The 17,347-nt window shown below is 43.1% G+C and overlaps 2 protein-coding genes across 3 annotated transcripts; one reads left to right on the top strand and one right to left on the bottom strand.

The window, feature by feature from the left end:
* Positions 1 to 1,517: 1,517 nt before the first annotated feature.
* Positions 1,518 to 10,728, bottom strand: LOC106495190 (meprin A subunit alpha-like). Of its 2 annotated transcripts, XM_067294379.1 has the most exons (8): positions 10,673 to 10,728; positions 9,096 to 9,271; positions 8,615 to 8,836; positions 7,657 to 7,803; positions 4,704 to 4,919; positions 3,896 to 4,369; positions 3,560 to 3,733; positions 1,518 to 1,583 (listed from the first exon to the last, which is right to left on the bottom strand). In XM_067294379.1, the coding sequence occupies exons 1-8, from the start codon at positions 10,696 to 10,698 to the stop codon at positions 1,540 to 1,542; spliced, it is 1,479 nt and encodes a 492-aa protein (XP_067150480.1). In that variant the 5' UTR covers positions 10,699 to 10,728; the 3' UTR covers positions 1,518 to 1,539. The 2 variants fall into 2 exon arrangements, with proteins under 2 accessions (XP_067150480.1, XP_067150481.1); XM_067294380.1 differs by lacking the exon at positions 4,704 to 4,919.
* A 5,514-nt stretch (positions 10,729 to 16,242) lies between these two features.
* On the top strand, positions 16,243 to 17,303 carry LOC106495199 (taste receptor type 2 member 114-like). Its single transcript, XM_013955613.2, has one exon. The coding sequence runs from the start codon at positions 16,260 to 16,262 to the stop codon at positions 17,211 to 17,213; it is 954 nt and encodes a 317-aa protein (XP_013811067.2). The 5' UTR covers positions 16,243 to 16,259; the 3' UTR covers positions 17,214 to 17,303.
* The last annotated feature ends 44 nt before the right edge of the window (positions 17,304 to 17,347 follow it).

The following is a 17,347-nucleotide window of genomic DNA, read 5'->3' on the forward strand; positions in this document are numbered from 1 at the left end:
AAAGCAAGCAGGTCCCAACCTGACACCAGGGACCTTGACTCCACTTACCACAAAATTTAAGGACAGGCATCACCGCACTTTACTCATATGAGAAAGTGAAGCGCTCTCTCTCTCACTCAGTGTCTCACACTTTTTCCATCTCTTTTCCTAACGCTCTCAGAGACTTCAATCTTTAGCCAGTTGTCCTTGCTGTAAATTTCTTTAAATTATAGTTGGATAGTCTTCCAGATTCTGGGAGACCCCTTTGTCAGAGGAATTCCTGGGAATATAGCCCCTGTTTGATAAAGTTGAGAATTGCTAAACTGAGAAAGGACTGACTAAAGATATGATTCTTTGTTCATAGTAGAAATGCTGTATTAGCAGCAACTGTTTTTAAGGAACCCTATAACAAAATATGTGTACTTGTACATTCCTGTACTTTATTTTGGTGAAGTAAGACTGTGAATTTATGAATATCGTGATCTGTATGTAAGTCTCATTGGGAATTTGGACCTTAGCCTGCATGCTTGCTACCCTCAACCTTAGAGATCCCAAATGTGCAGGCATCATTTAAACTAATTTCCTCAAATCAGTTTCATTTTTGCAGTCTCTGTGTGTGCATGTGGCTCCTAGTCACGTGCAAAAGCCCTACACATAAGACTTAGAGAAGCATGTCTCAAAGTACATCACGTACAAGCTGTTTTCACAGACAAGCAAAGAGAGTCAAAACACAGCACAAAGACCATGATTTGTAGATGTGTGGCAGTGCATGTGAGAAAAGAACAAAAACCTGAAGCCAAATCGGAGTAGCTTGAAAAACACTTGTTTTTAAGTTCCCTTAACTTAAAGACTACCCAAAAAAGTAAAGAGGATGTGTGAAGATCAGTCATTCTACACAGGCATGTGTTTGGGGTTACAGAGGACAATTTTTTTTGGAGCCGCCTCATGTTATAGTAATGCAATACAACATATTCATATAGCACCTTTCGTGCACAATGTATGCATCCCCAGTTGCATCCCCAAATCCAACCAAACTCCATACTGTTTTCTTGAAAACTTGTCGATAATGTTAATTGGGTCTAGAAGCAGATAAAGCATACCATTCTTTAGGCAATAACCTAACATGATGGATACTTGGGAGTGAGCATCAGAGAAAGCTGAACTTGTGGAAGCTGTAATGGCCATGGGGGAATGTAAGATCTGGAAACAGGATCTTGGAAAGTCAAGCACTGGTGCTCTTGGCTAGGCGAGACTGGACCGAGAGACTTCAAACACAAAAGCTGACAAGGAAGCCTTGTCAACAGCAGAGAGAAACAAAAGGAACAAAATGTAGGAAGAAAAAAGACTGGATACAACTGAGAGAAGAACTTTGCTACTTGGGCCAAAATAATCTATGTTGAGCCTATGTGTTTACTCTCTTAAAACTAGCAGGGAAGCTTAGTTCAAAGTCTTAAAATGAAGAAGCCACAGAACATAGCTGCTTAATTGAAGTAGTGTATTTTATCTGTAATGGATGGAATTGTAGTTGCTTGCAATTGCAGTGAAGAGCTTCAGAGCACTTCAGTGATGGACTAGGACTTCCGATGTAATCAAAGGGGTGAGATCTGTAAGAAAAGATGATTACAGCAAAGAATGTAATGCATGGAGTATAGTACAGTTCCTTCGTGTGTGTTAGGCTGACTGTCAGGGGCGAGTAACAAAGCAACAATAACTCATCCTAATAGCTCCAGAGGCTGCAGAAGTGCCCAGGAAAATAGCTGAGAGGGGAAACTGGAGAGGCAGAGAGTAGCAGACATGCGTGGAGCTCCAGCTTGTGCCTTTGTCAAGCACAGTGGGGGATCTTGGGGTTACTGAGTTCAGATAGGAACTGGAGGGAGACTGGGGCAAGCGAGGAGGTTGCTTGGGTCAGAGATGATCTGAAACTGGGTTGGGAGGTGAGGAGAGAGGGTGGAAGGGCTTGTGAACAGGTGGGAGGGATGGGGCAGACCCTCAGTGGTTATACAGAGGCAACCTGCAACTTTTGTCAGAGGGTAATGAAACACTGCCTCTGGTCTCAAAATGAATATTAAAATGCAGAGGCTGGACCTTTATAAAGGTGACCATATTGAATTTAACATCTGGAAATTAAGCTGAACCAGATCATAACTGGAGCCTAACTGCAGTCTCCTAACAAGGCTTTCAGTTTTGTAGATACCATTTCACCAATGCTTGCGGGCTCACTGGCTTCCACGTCACACAGAGGGACTGAACTGCCCTCAGTGAATTACTCCTGGTACAAAGTGCTGTCAGGGAAAGCAGAATCAGGCCTCAGCTGCTTTTCTTATTGCCAAAGGGGACTTGGAAGAGTTGCCAAATGCCCTACATAGCCTGCATAAAAGCTGGGCCTTTCTGTATGCCAGGAATGTAGACTTCCCTTTGCGTGTTTATTAAGCACTACACGTTCCTGGTTAAAGATTCATGGGAAGCAGTTTTCCCACCTTGCAAAACTTTGCGCAGTTTCAGAAGTGTTTCCATTCTCCAGTGCAAGGAGCAAGAACTTTGCTAAACTGTTTCATGATGAACCAGGGAGAAAGCCTCCTGCCAGGACAGTCCCTAGCCTGGGTCGCAGGCTTGGCCACGTGGGGTGATTCTGGCTCATGTGCCATTGCCACCACATTCACAGCAGACTCCAAACTGGCTTCTTCTCTCTGAGACAAGTGCTCTCACCACTGTGTTAGAGTCAGAACTGGTTTCATGATCATTCGTTTATGCACAGTGTTTCCACTTTCCAGGCACTGCCGTTGCCCAAAGGAAACTTGTCCCAGAAGAGTGATGGGATTTGTCTCACCAGTCATTAGCCATCAGTGATGGATTGCTTTGCAGCAAATGGAGATCAGCACATCAGAAGAACAATTCATTGCATGTACCTTAGGATGGGCTGAACTGCTCCCCAGAGGTACCCGTTGCTCTCTAATGAACCACAGGGGAGTCTAGAAAGCTCAATTTTGGACAGCTAACATGAGGTGAGATGAACCCAGTCATCTGAGATGGGGCTGTGTCACAGAGGACAGGCATGCACAGTCCCTTTGGCCTTCTCAGAGAGGTGCCTGCGTGCCAGGACTGCACTAGACGGCTCTTTTCCTTCTTCCTCTCCCCTGCCTCTTTTGTCAGAGCAGAGCAGCTAAATGCGTTCCTGGCAAAAACTGCAGCCTCAGGAAAAAGGCTTTCGATCAAAAACTCCTTCTGTTTTTCATGGTCCAATAAACAACCCCTTCATTTTCAAACCAGGATTTTCTTAAGTAGGAAGTGATTTGGGGGTGGGTGCAAATAGGAGCACCATTAAGTAAGCTTATTTTCAAGATACAGAAGTATAATCTGTCCTGATAATCTGGTATTCCAAGATCAGAGAATCAAAGTTATTCAAAGGGTCATGCTGGGCTTTCAAAAATCCGGGCCCTTAAATCACTAGGCATTTGAAAACCTGGTCCCTGGAATAGATGACTCTAGATGTTTGTTAATCAGCATCATCTTTTGTGCTTTCTTTACAAACAGAATACTATGTACGTGCTCTATTCCAGTGGGGATTCTGATAATACTATACCTTCAAAATCTGAAAAGATGAAAAGATCATCATTTTTAAGGAATTTTTTCCAATGCAGCTCCCTGTGTGTCAGGAAGGTATTCCAGCCAACACCTGGGCTCATATAACAGTTGCAGAAAGAAGAAAAACTTCCAGTGATTGATGGTTTGTCCCACTGCAGCGTGTCATTTCTGCCTGTTGTGCAAATATATACAAGTAATTAAAGCTGATCAGCAGTCAGCCTACTAGTGTTACATGCAGAACAAATCCAGCCCAGTCTCCTGGCTTTCAACATTTTTCTCCAGCTTGAGAAAACCTTTGCATTCCTATATTTCTCCCTGATGCACTTTGACTTACCAAATACTAGTTGCTTTGGGTCTGTAGTAAAGCTAAGGCTGAGGGACATCCTGTGGATTACATCAGGGTCTTGATCCAAAACAGACAAGATAACTTGTCTGTGTCCGACTGGCCATTCAAGAAGGCCATCATTCTGACTGCTGCAGAGATGGAAAGTAATCCCCATGTAATTCATGTAAGGTGAAGTATTTCTTCCATGAGGATACAGCTGTAAAGCAAAGGCATAGCCTTCCGAGCTGTAAAATACAGGGCTTATGATATAATCGCCTTTTGAAGTACTGCTAAAAAGGGATGTGAAGTTTCTGATGTGCCAGATGTTGGTGGGGCAGTTTGTCTCTGTCAGGCTGGTGTCATCGACGGCAATCCCCCCCTCAGACTGGGCTGGATCTCCTCTGATGCCCTGAAACCCATAGCGGAATTTGGTTTGGACACCGAAGGGAATGCTGGCCAATTTCCAGTGATGGTCTCCATCACCTGAAGGGAGAAATAAATCTATTTAAGAATGAAAAGTCCAGGGCACAATCCTAAATCATGCTGGGTCTTCCTCAAGCTTCCTGTGATCTGTTTGTCTGAATGAGGATTGTCTGATGCCCTGCACCCAAACTAATCTAAGAATGGTCTTAAAGAAACCACTGCTGGGTCAAATTCTGCTTTCATGGGCACTAACTCTGGAATTACTCAGCTAAAGGAAATGAAGGTTAGATTTACAGGGGCATTTAAGCAAATTATCGTACAACAAACCATCCCAGGTCTGACTTACATCAAAGTTCATCAGCACTTCAGGTACAAAAGAAACATATTCACCTACCTGTGATAGTATGCAGCTTTTCCATCCTCCTAACGTTTCCAGTGCCATCATCTTTCTTAACCCAGATAACTAGCTTATCTTGTGCACTTCCATTTAACCTGTAGAAAAACTGAAGGCATTTTTCTTTCCTCCTTGGATAAAGGATACGAGATTCCAAAAGAGCTGACTGACCAGCATGTCCAGTTTTTGTATCTAAGTGCATGAAATATCCTCCATCTAGGAAACACATAACACAGTGATGCAATACGAGTTTTTGCTCCATTCAGTAATGAAACTCCAGTGCTAAACAAGCTTTAGTACAGTTTCCACTTGCCTGGTTAGAAAATTATTTTCAAAGTAGAAAACAAAAATCAATAGAAGAGAATTCTCTTGACATTGCAAATCCATATTAAAATGAGAATGCACTGAAATATGGCTTGCAAACTAGTGTTCAGTTGACTAAATGGAGTAACCATTCAGTTCCATTCATTAGAAATGAAGTGCAAAATGTACATGAGCCAATCCTGTGAACATGTACAAATATAAATGAATGGACCTGGCTAGGGATTTTTTTGAAGACAAACTGGGAATGCATTGGAAGGGTCCTGTTAGGTCGTGGCATTCAGTCTTCTACATTCACTGGAAACTGTGTCATGTAATGTAATCCTTTTATCAGGCTGCACCATAAAAGTAGTTGAAGACTTTTTTTGCTTTACTTCTGCTATGAGTAAAGTATTTTTTAACTTCTAGCCATAATTATTTAATGACCAGCTTCTACCCACTCATGCTAATGTGTTTCAAATATTTCTTTTCTTTCGCTTTTAGCCTGCAGTTCTACCTGTGGGCTGCAGCAATGCCTCTTCTGAGCCTGCGATCTTCCTGGTTACAGAGGCTGACCACTTTCAGTCCACTCTCATTCTCTGGATCAGCCCTGTTCTGTATATTCCAATTTTAAATCGGTCTCTTGAAGGTGGCTGAGCAGTAATAGCGTCAATATTTCCCATATCTACAGGAAATATCTATCCTGGTGGCATGAACATTTTCAAGCTGCATCACATTGGGGATCCCCAAATACCCTGTGGTTGCATCTATGGGTTTGCAGATTTCTGTCCATTCAGGAGCTGAGTGATGCCAACAGCAGAGACCCTGCAGACAACGATGGATCTGAAACCACCACCTAGTCCTAGTCTGAGCTTCACTCTCACCTCCTCACCTTGGGTGCATTTCCATAGGTATTGCTGGCATTCTGCATTAAGTTCCCCTACAAACACCCATGCAAGCTGCCTATTTTCCACTATCTGCTGACCCATTTGCTCTCAGGGAACGTTTGAAGGCTGGCTGTTTGGTGTTTACATCTTCTTCTTCTCCCACAATGAAGATGGGCAGTTAGTTGTCTGTGGCTAGGCTCGCAGGGCAGGAAGCGGCTGTCAGCTCCTCAGCCACATGCTCTATCACACATCACAGTCTTTACAGTGTCAGCAAACCACACATCCTGCAGACTGCAAGCAAACAGCCCATCGAACAACAGACAAACAGGCTCATTGCCCCACAAACAAGAAATTGTTCCTTCCTCGCCAGCCCTGGGATGTAAACAACCCCCCCACTCGTGTTGCGTCCTGCTCGCTGGCTCTCCCGAGCGCTGGCTGTGGCCTTTCGCCTTCCCCCAGATCTGCCCTCTCGCCCAGGCACATCCGAACCCATGCCAGGCCTGCGACACGGCCGCTCTCCTCCTCACAGACTGCAAATTTCCTATAACCACAGGTTACAGACAAGATCTGTTACTGCCCAAAGCCATCTCCTGCTCTCGCTTCCCTGGGAACAAGTCCCACAGAAACAGCCTTCTTTTCCGTTCTGTATTTCTTCCCCTCTCCTGCACCGTGGAGGACTTCTGTGACTGACTGCCATTTGTGGTTTGGAAACAGATGTGCCTGACTGCGACCACTTGTACGCAGCACAGCCAGGTGCATGCACCTGACTTTCAAAAAAAAGCTTTTCTGCTGGAGGACTTTTGGAGTGTCTGCACAATACTTGCTCTGTGGTGTTCAATTTCTTGCCCACTGCCCTTAAAAACAAACCCTACACAACTCCTGTATCCCAACAGCAATCAATACACTGCAGAACTCAATACATTCATATTTGTTCAATATATGCTTGAATCAGCGCAGCCTGAGCCAAAGCCTTGATCAAAAGGATCCCTGCAATACTCTCCTCAGAAGAGGGGAAATCACAGCTGCTTTATTTCTCGGATTATTCTTCAGCCTCCTTATGTGGTGCAGCTCGAACAAACTTTAAATTAGCAGCCGCTACACTTTGCAGATATGGCTCCGTATTGCTCAGCACCCAGCCCTCAAAGTCTTCTGAGGGTGGTTGCTTCCTGCTTTGTGTCACTTTGCCGAAACTCAGGTTGCTATTCTGATGATCCTGAATCAGCTTCAGTGTCAGACTTTGTTTATAAACAAGGTTTGTGTTTTGTGATATTTGTCTAATTATGTATTCCATGGGGACACCTGAAGTGAACTCCTGTGCCAAGGGAAAGTGTCTTTTAGCTTTTTTTTTTTAACTAAAAAAGCTAGAAAAACACCATAATGCCATAAAACATGCAGAAAAGGAGGGCTGATCCTCACCTGACTCAATTCCATGGAGTTCCCCTGAAGTCAGTCACTGCAAAGTGGTGGAGCTCCCTTGATTTTAATGGAACTACAACCAATTTGCAGCAGCTAAATCTCAAATTCCCCTTTCTTCATGAGATGTCACTATGTAGGAAAGAGGTTTAAGGAAGAGTTAAACATTAAAAAATGAAAATGATTAGCCTTTCTACCTGAAAAGTTGAGTCATGTTTACCTTCAGATATACAGTGATTAAGCTTAATACTATGGCATTTCTAATGTCTGTTATTTATCTCTGTGTATTTTCATTTTCACATGTCTTAAAACCATAGTAAAGTCTAATAACCATCCAAAAATAGAGCTGCTACCTGCACAGTTTCCCACCATGGTATGGTCTTCATATCCTGGTTTGCCCAACGTATGGTCCCAGTCAGCATCATCTTGTCCACTCTGCACCATCCCACAGACATTGATGTATTCAAAGGAGCACTGGTCCAAGAAGGTGAGGCTTGAAGCTGCCGGAAATAGGGTAACATATTTCAGTCCATCAATATCAAATAAGGCTTTCACTGTCACCCCCATTCCCAGACTGCTTACATACAGCATTTAACCTCAGTAAATATGTTCTTAATGTAACCAAAGACTACACAGGCTTCTGCGTCTACATCTCTGTTACCAAACGATGCTTCCTCCTGAAGGCAACATCTATCTCCTTCTCCTGCTCTCCATTGATACTTCCTTGCTGGGACCAGACTTGACCCCTGAGGGCTAATTTTCTCTTTCAGATATCTGTCATTTTCTCTAAGCCTGTCTGTATTACTGTTGGACCAATATTTGGTTTTGCTGGGTTTATGTTAACACAGTATGTCAGTACCACACAGTGTAGTGGAATATTCACTTTCATAACTTTGCCCATGGAAAGTACAATTATCCGCATCCATGCTTCTGACCCCAATTGTCTTATCTAACATCACACAGGCAGTGAAAGGAACTTGAAATACTCTGATTTCAGAGACCCCAATTCCAGACTACTGTTATCTGAAGATTTTATCTTCATTAGCAGCATACCTGAATGAAACAAGTATTATTACAAGTAAACTCACAGTGAAGTCCATGTGAATGAAAGATATTAGACCCTTGATTCACTCCAAAGGTGTTCTGTAAACAAATGGGCATCCAGCCACCACGGAGCGTGCTGCTGCATAAGAACTATCATTTCTTTTAGCCTCCCAAAGGTGAAGTGTTTGTATGCCTGTCAGGTGATTCAATCCATGCTCTTGTGAAGCACGAATAAGGATTTTCAAACACGTGTGAGAATGAACTTACTGCAGTTGTACATGCGATTCAACCTCAGTAAGTCAATCCGGCTGAAATCCAACCTCTGCCCAATAATCTCATTGAATTCAGGAATTTTTGTTGTAATGGATGGGATGTTGCTATTGATGTTGAAAGAGTATGGTCCATAGTGCAGGACTGACTCATAGTCATATGGGGTATTGAGGTCATCAAGGAAACTATCGTCATGTTTGTCAAAGGCATACGCAAAACCTAGTCAAAGACATACACAAAGACATGATTAGGCAAGACTGGAAATAAAAATGAGTACAAAATTTTTCAAAATGCTTTGCCCATGACTAAATATTGTTGTAGCTGTCAACATGTAGGCAGTCAATTTTAACTGGAGACATTTTGGCAGAGAAACTAATGCATCCTATAATAGCAGTTAATGAAAATAAGTGGTAGTGCCATTGTTAAAAGGAACATGCATCTAAAGATAATTCTCAATCATTTCAAACCTGCAGTGTACCTTCGATAATTTCATCCCACCATATCTGAACATAGTCATCACGATCTGTCCTGGATTGCTCATGGTAAAATCCCAAGGCATGCAGGAGCTCATGTTCCACTATGGCTTTATAGTCACACCTCTCTCCTATAGACACTGTCTGGCCACTCTGAAGGTCTCCCACATAAGACCAGCACCTGTAAGACAAAGACCCAGACATGGCATCTGTCCATTCAATTGCAGGATCAAGGTGTAAGTAACAGAATAATATTTTTTAGAATTGCCTGCCTGAAATTTCCAGTCTTCTTATTCTTGTCCAGACTGCTGATTTATAATGCCAGAATGTGAAACAACATGAGCCTTTGCTGCTTTGCCACAGCCCAGCAATGAGTCCCTGTCCCAGAGGTGCAGCTGGCTTCCTTGTTTCATTTTGCTCTCCCTGGAGGGCAGAGTCATCCCTGCTGCGTGGCAGAACATCCGTGTTCTTGAACTGGCTGCATGTCTCTTAAGGGAGGTGCTGATGGCAAATCTAATATTTGCTCTACAACTCTGGGTAGTCCCAGCTCAACCAATATAGGGAGGGGAGGAGCAGAAGATAAGCAGCACAGAAGAGTATAGTAGGTGCCTTATAGCCTCATACGCTGAGCTGCCTGATTATGTGTATACCAAAGTACCTAAATAAGTGGTCCAATTTTCAAAGGTGCTGAACAGCCTCCAGTGAGCTTGGGTTGCATCACCTTCCCAGGCTGAGTTCCCAAACACAGATTTAAATCCTAAATTTTCATGTCCATTCAGAAATAATTCATCGCAGTGTGTTAAAAAAAAAAAATCTTCCAAAAAATGCTGTGCACCATGTCCCCGTACCCCAGGGGATCTACACTGGCTCCTAGACACACACACTAAGTGTGGTGTCACCAGCTTCCTCATGGTCCTACCCAGCAAACGGGGGTTCCTCTGGCCTAACTCTGGATGGTCACTGTTGGCACATGCCGCTGAGCCAGCTCCCCAGGTGCCTGTTAGAGTCTCTGGACAGAAACGGGCAATTGAGGTGTGAGTCACCAGATTTATTTTACACCTCAATTTTAGCTGAGATGGTTTGTGCCCTGGAAGAGTCACCTCCTCTCCCCTGAGTGCAAAGGCAGCCCGCGGCGGCTTGCCCAGCGGCAGAAGCTGCTGGGTTCAACATTTGGTCAGGTAAACTCGACTCTGCATCTGAAAGCAAGGAGGAAGTTACATGCTAATGCCAACACACTCGTGACATACCCTATCACTAACTGACACCGGGAGGAAGTTATGTGCTTGTTTTCCCTGAAGGAGTGCCAAGAAAGGGATTCTATTCAGTAGCTGGCATGCAAATGGAAATAAAATATTGTTCTCTTATATTAAGAAAACCTCAAGTGCAGGTAATACCTTTGCCTGGTTAGTCTGTCTGCACTGGCTTTATCTCCACTATGATGCAATCAGGCTTTGGGAGAGAAATGTGGCTCAGATAGTCATGACTTCTACTCTAGCAAGAATGAAAATGAATGTCTACACAGTTGGAAAGATTATCAAATCAAGCTGTGCTCATAAAGCACATAGAACACCGTGGTACAAACCAGTCTGTTAATACAAAATTACCCATCCAGCTTCTCAAATTTCAGGTAAGTTTTTTCCCCTTCATAGGGCTTGAAATCAACACAAGACTTCAGCCTGAACATGTCAAATGCCTGCAGGATAACACCTTTAGCATTCAGATCTGAAAAATACAGAAGAGGTAACAATAACAATTGCTCTTTTATTGTATTACACTAAATAGCCATAATTCCAGATAGAAAATGTGAACATGTGTTAAAAATAGCAACATGTATTAAAAATATCTACTTGGATGAAAGAACAAGAGGCTGTTAGCAGAATTCCCTGACTAGAGCAATCTTCACAGAGGCCATAGGGAGAGATAATATCTTTTATTAGGCAAGCTGATACAGCTGGAAAAAAACAAGCAGACTTTTAAACATCCAGAGCATATCTCAGGTTTGGCTGGCTACTTTATTGCATGCCATTATGTAATTTCAGCTGTCAAGTATTATAAACTTTGGCCATTCCTAGCTCAGTGTTAGTAAACACAGGAGAGATCCATGGGATTTTAACAGTGATTTACTATTCATTTTAACAGCTACACTGTTCAAACTTTAAAATAGTCCCTATAACTAGATGAAAACAAAGAGGAAGACTCCTCTTGACTTTTCAGTTAAGAAATAGCTCCTATTCGCTGCTGACAGTACTGAGCTGGAACTGTTAAGAAGAGATGAGGCACGAAGGGTGCAGTAGATCAACATGCATGTTCCTAAGATTAGGCTTTTCTGACTTCATTATCACAAGATCCCGACCACATGCACTAATATAAATCAAAGCATCTGCTCATCAGCATCAGGGCTGATCACTGGGGCCACTACATCAACAACAACGTGTGCTGTAGCAGAGTTACGTCGCTCTGTCTGGCCTACAGTGTCAGCGGGGTTAACACAGCGTAACTCAACAGCAAATGAAACTAAAGCAGCCCAGAGAGCTGTACAAAACCAGAGTATATCTAATGCAAGTAATACCACAATAAAAAGCCTTATTACCCAGGCTGTCAGCTAGGATATAGGGGATGGGAAATTTCCATCTGTAGGAGCTGTTTCTCAGAGCATTTCTCTCCAGCTGTTAAGGAAATCAACATATTTGTGTTAACATATTAAGCTCAATCTATACGCTTGCTGAAGTTGATTTAGATCAGTAACACATACCGGTAAGATAATATCATCTTCAAAAAGCTGCCTTTCTGTTTCTGAAATGAGATGAACAATCATTTAGGCCACAGTACTGTATCAAGGACTACAGTATATTCTTTCAAAGTCTACACAGTCTATCTGGCTGCCTCATCAGCACCCATGTCTCTTTAAGCAGTAATTGCCCAGAAACATGCATGCAAATAACCATTGCCACAGCACAACATGCCGGTGCTCTGTTTGCAGCAATATCAGATACAGGAGAAACTGGGGCTGGATTAAGACTTCCATGTCAATTCATAGCACCTGCCCAGGGGGGATTTGTTCCTATTCCCAGGACTTGTATCTTAAAACCACTATGGACTTTTAAACATTGTCGTTAATGTTTAGGTGGGGTGGAATATAGGCAGAAATTAGGCATCTGACAGCCTAATCAGTTAGCTAACCTAGGCTGGTCATCTAGGATCCCCATACAGTCAAGGGAAAAAGACAAGCACTCTGGAGAGAGAAGGGATTTAGTCCATCTTTCATAAACACCTGAGCTTGACCTAAGCTTAGATTCAAGCAATTGAATCTAAATGTCTGCACCGCAGCGCCTATGCATGTACTGTGCGGCTCACATCCCATTACAGCCCTGCATGCATCCAGTTGCCTAAACACAGGTGTCTGGTGCCATTCGAGATGCACCAGGAGGGTGCATCTCAGTACCAGGGAGGGTATCCAAAATATCCACACAGGGTGGCAGATGCGATGCCTGGGAGTGTCCCCCCCGCTTCTGGAGTGGCACCAGAGAAGATAGATTTGAACCAGCAACAGACACCTGTGTTTTAGCCAAGTGATCCACATCTTCCATTGAAACACTGAGATAAGCAGTTAAGCCCAGCATTTGAGACTCCTATTTTATAGTCCTCCTTTTTTTAAGGTGTCAGCTTCCTCCTGCAGAGCCGAGCCCAAACCCCAGCCACTGTGTGGTCATGGTAGAGTCTAACATTTTTGCTTAATGCCTTTGTGCAGACACAATCCTAGCAGGGACAGTTCATCTTCAGGCCTTTTATTTCAGAAATAACTTCTATTCCGCTCACATACATATGGGAAGAAAAAAAAAAATAGCAGCACTGTGTTCTGTTCTGTCAGCAAAACCAGAGGAAACCTGCTCCAGAGCGTAAAGCAGATAACAGGCAACTCCAGGAAATGAAAGCTCTCTCATGGCAATGCCATTGAAACTGTGGGGCAGGGCTGGCGGTGCTTAAACTTTGGATCTTGGTCATTGGTCATGTGAAACCAAGTAACTCATTTAAGCTGGATGCAAATTAACGAAGCAGAAGTGGAATTAGAGCCAGCGGCGAGGTGTCTCTGGGAGTTGTTTCACAAAAGAGTGCAGGGGTGAGGGATGTGGGCTTGGGTCAGTCCAGGGGGTGCTGAGCCGTGCACTTCCCATGCCGCACTCCTCCTTCGAAATGCGAGGTCTGCTGGGCTTCGCAGACCACCACTTTCCCAGGAGCAGCTGAGTGTGTTTCCAGATTTAAGATTAAGATCTTGGGCATCCTACAGAATTATCCTTGTGGGAATTTCCTGGCTTTCCAACTTCCCTTTCTAGCACCAACCTTTGATGGACCTTTCTTTCCTCTGCCCCTTGCCCTAGTCCTGCCTTTCCATCCTCTCTGACCGCTACCAGGCTCCGAAGGGGAGATCTTCTCCCTTCTACCAGAAGTAGCTGAGGTTCATCACACACGTTTTAAACTATCCTGCAATACTTATCCATGATAAATTTGGGATTTTTCATACATATGAGGAACTTTCAGCCTCTGCTGGTGCCATCACAGCTGCCAGATTTGTAGTCTCCAAAGGCTAGCTCAGATCTCTGTAGTAATTCAACACTCTGCTTACTTACTAGCCTGACTTACCTGAGTTTATTTCTGGGATGTCCTTTCTATGCTGCCCTCCATCGACATCATAAACTATCAAATGAAATAATACACAATAATACAATTCAGTCAGTGACTAAAATGACATGAGTTGATATAACTCCCACCTTCATGACTCACTGCCTTCCACTAAAATAAAAACAAAACCATTGCATCCTTACCTCTTTCTTCAACAGAGTTTTGGATCTGAAACATAGAAAGTACAGTTTCAAAATCACAGGCAAATGTGGTGAAATCTCACCCTGATCCCAAGCCAGAAAATGGAGGAAAAAATAGGAATACCATAAAGGCATAGGAGCAGGTAACCAGGGCTGTGAAATAACATATCCTCCGAGAATCCATTTCAGAAGATCATCTAGTGCTACATGCCAGCATAGATATAGCGTTCTGTGGGTGAATACCCTTCAAAAGTACTGATAAGGAAAGGCCAGCAAAAGGGTTGAACTTTGTAAGGAAGAGCAGATTTTAATCTTATTAGATATAGCCATAAATCAACCTGATAAGCAATCTGCCTCTCCATTTCATAACTATTCTTAGCAAACTAACCCTTGTAGTAATCAGGGGCTATCAAACCATCTAATATTTCTGTGATTTCTTCAGAGATAATATCACTCTTTATTTCTGCTTTCCTGGTCCCATTCTGACAGGAGACCAACAAAGTTGCTGAGAATGGAAACAACACCTTCTTCAAGAGAAGAGGCTTGCAATCTGCAATTGAATGTATAATTTGCTTGAAGAAAAGGTTTCCTCAGGAGGGTTTTATTCCTGAAAACGTCTTGGGAGATGCAAACAAATTTTTGTTCTCATCTGATATTCTAGGTAAAGCATCATCTTTAATTAAAAAATAGCTTTATTTTTGTAAGCAACAGACCATCAGCCATCAGCTTCCAACAAAATGCAATGACTTGGGTTTCCTCAGGAGTTCTCCAAGGCTTCATCTCTCAGAATAGGAATACAGTGAGGAGTCCTGATTTGGTCCCACTCATATGCCTGTGAAGCCATGTGCTCCTGGTGCTTTGCACTCGGAATCCCGCACAGGTCCTTGCCTGTGGACACTTTCCACAGACAATTTTATCATTTTATAGGCTCTTCCCTCCCCCAAAATAAAGGCAAACTATTCTTGAGTCAAACCATCAGACACAGCACCATCTTGGAAGGGGGCAGCATTAGGGTAGGTGGTTTGGGCACAAAGGTTACAAGCTCCAGCACTGCTCTCCTGGTGCCGTTGCACCCTTTGCTTGCCCCCACTGCAGTCCCCATGTCCAAGGGATGGCAGAGCGTGGAGATGTACCGTGTTTTGTTGTTGAGATGAACTTCAGGCCTTCTATAAAAACATTTCAATGTTTTAATGCTATAGCCAGGTCTTTAGTGAAAAAATGCAAAAAAGGCATGTGATAACGCTATTCAGAGAGTAGTGCTTGCAATTATATACCCCAGAAAACAGGTGCATCATTCTGAAGAGAGAAAACTCTAGTAGCTTATTTCTTGTAGCTATGTAGCTGCTTGTTGTAATTTTACTCTTTCCTACTTACACTACAACATCAGCTGATGCTCTGGCATGGTCCCACTATGCAAGGTCCCACTGTGCAAGGTCCTGTACAAACACAAAGTCTAACCAGTTTGTATCTTAGAGAGTTTAACATACCTTGCCTGTCATAAAACAATTTTTTCTGGACTTAAAGTCATTTAGAAACTTAAGAGTGTTTCAGGGAGGAGGCAACACAACATGGTCCCATCCCTAAAACTCACCACACTGCTAGCAGAGACTCCATACTTAACAGATGAGTTTTGAACCCTGGCACAGGGATTCACACTTATGTTTGTTTGCCCTTTTCCCCTCTCTGATTCAATTTAAGCCTTTACAAGAAAGTTCTGCTTATCCTTTAACACCACCCCCCTACACTCATGCCTCTTTGGTCATGATTAAGGCAATACCCTCGGGAAAACTAATGTGGATTTCAGCCCACTCAGGATAAAAATGAATGCAAGATTCCAGCATCTCAGATGAATTTTCCAGTTCCTGGACTCCAGTGGTAAAAGACAATGTAACCTCCTCTGACCATGCTCTGGGCAAGGTGCCGGACAGCTTGGTGTGACCAGAGAGCATCCCTCAGCATGAACCTCAGAGGTGACAACGGCAAAAGGAGAATGCAGCTCATGAATCCTGAAGGAGCTCAAGCATGGGACAGTCACTAAATCACAGCACTGGTCTCTGCAGAAAAGCGTGTACATTATTTGTGCCACCAAACACAGCTCTTCTGAACTGAAATTCAAATATCGAAGAGTGACACTAGGTAAGGGAACACCTGCCACATTTACATTCCTGCCTGAACACCTGCGCCACTGAACAGGAGCAGTGCCAAAATCTCTCTCCCCACTAGCTCTATAAAGCTCCTGTTTCCATACGTGGTGCTCAGACAAAAAGGCAGAGCACCAGCAGCTGCCGTCCTGCACTCAGCATTGGCCTTACAACCTACTTCTCCCCCACAGAACTGCTCCCACCTTGGAGAATGGAAACTTGCCAACCTCAAAATGAATTTAATGTCAGTTTATACGATACCATTGTTATGGCAGTCATCACAGTTCAGACTTTTGCTGGAATGCTGATAAATACTTTAATTGTGGCTGTGCATTGCATTGCCTGGATGAAAAAGAAAAACTTAACCTCCAATGAGAAGATCTTGATGTTTCTGGGATGCTCCAGGTTTTGGCTGTTGTGCATCACATGGGTATATACCTTTCTTTCAACAATTTATCCCAGGTTACTTTATGTGAACACTGTACCCCAAATATTTTCAGTTCTTCTCAGCTTTTTAATTTCTTCCGACTTGTGGGTTTCTGCCTGTCTGTGTGTTTTTTATTGTGTGAAAATTGCAAATTTCAGGCATATCTTCTTCAACTACCTGAAAGTAAATATTGACAGGATTGTGCCATGGCTGTTGCTGGGTTCAGTGTTTTTATCCTTACTCATCTGCATCCCTGTCTACGAAATTACTCATGAAGTGCAGTGCTACTATCTCAATGCCACCTTCCTAGGAAATTCCTGGACGTTGAATGTTGAAATAGACAAACATGTTTTCCCTGCTTTTTTCGCCAGTGGCTTTGGATTTTCCATGGCATTCGTGACATTAATTCTTTCAGTCCTTCTCCTCCTCTTTTCTCTCTGGAGACACAAACGCAAGATGCAAACCAGCTCAGTGAAGAACCTCAGCATGAAAGCCCATGTCAAAGCCATGAAAGTTATTATGTCCTTCTTCTTCACTTACAGCATTTACTTTACATGTTTGATCTCCTCAATGATTTATAGCACTCAGACTAAAAATCCTCTGATGTTTCTTTGTTTAGTACTTCAGTATGCTTTTCCACTTGTTCACTCCCTTATTCTGATTTTCAGCAATCCCCGACTGGAAAAGATATTGCTAAGGACTCTGCCCTGTGTGAAGTGCAAGGTTTGCATAAGGTAGGAACTGTAATAAAAGCTACGCTGTCCTTCAGCTGGAGCACGTTAAAAATGTTGATTTTTTTAAATTAAAAACAAGTCATTTAATTTCTAAGGAAACTCTCCTGCCATTGTGAAGTGATACAGATGTTCTTTCTT

Source organism: Apteryx mantelli, chromosome 3 (assembly GCF_036417845.1).
Source record: "Apteryx mantelli isolate bAptMan1 chromosome 3, bAptMan1.hap1, whole genome shotgun sequence".
In the NCBI taxonomy this organism is placed as follows: domain Eukaryota; kingdom Metazoa; phylum Chordata; class Aves; order Apterygiformes; family Apterygidae; genus Apteryx; species Apteryx mantelli.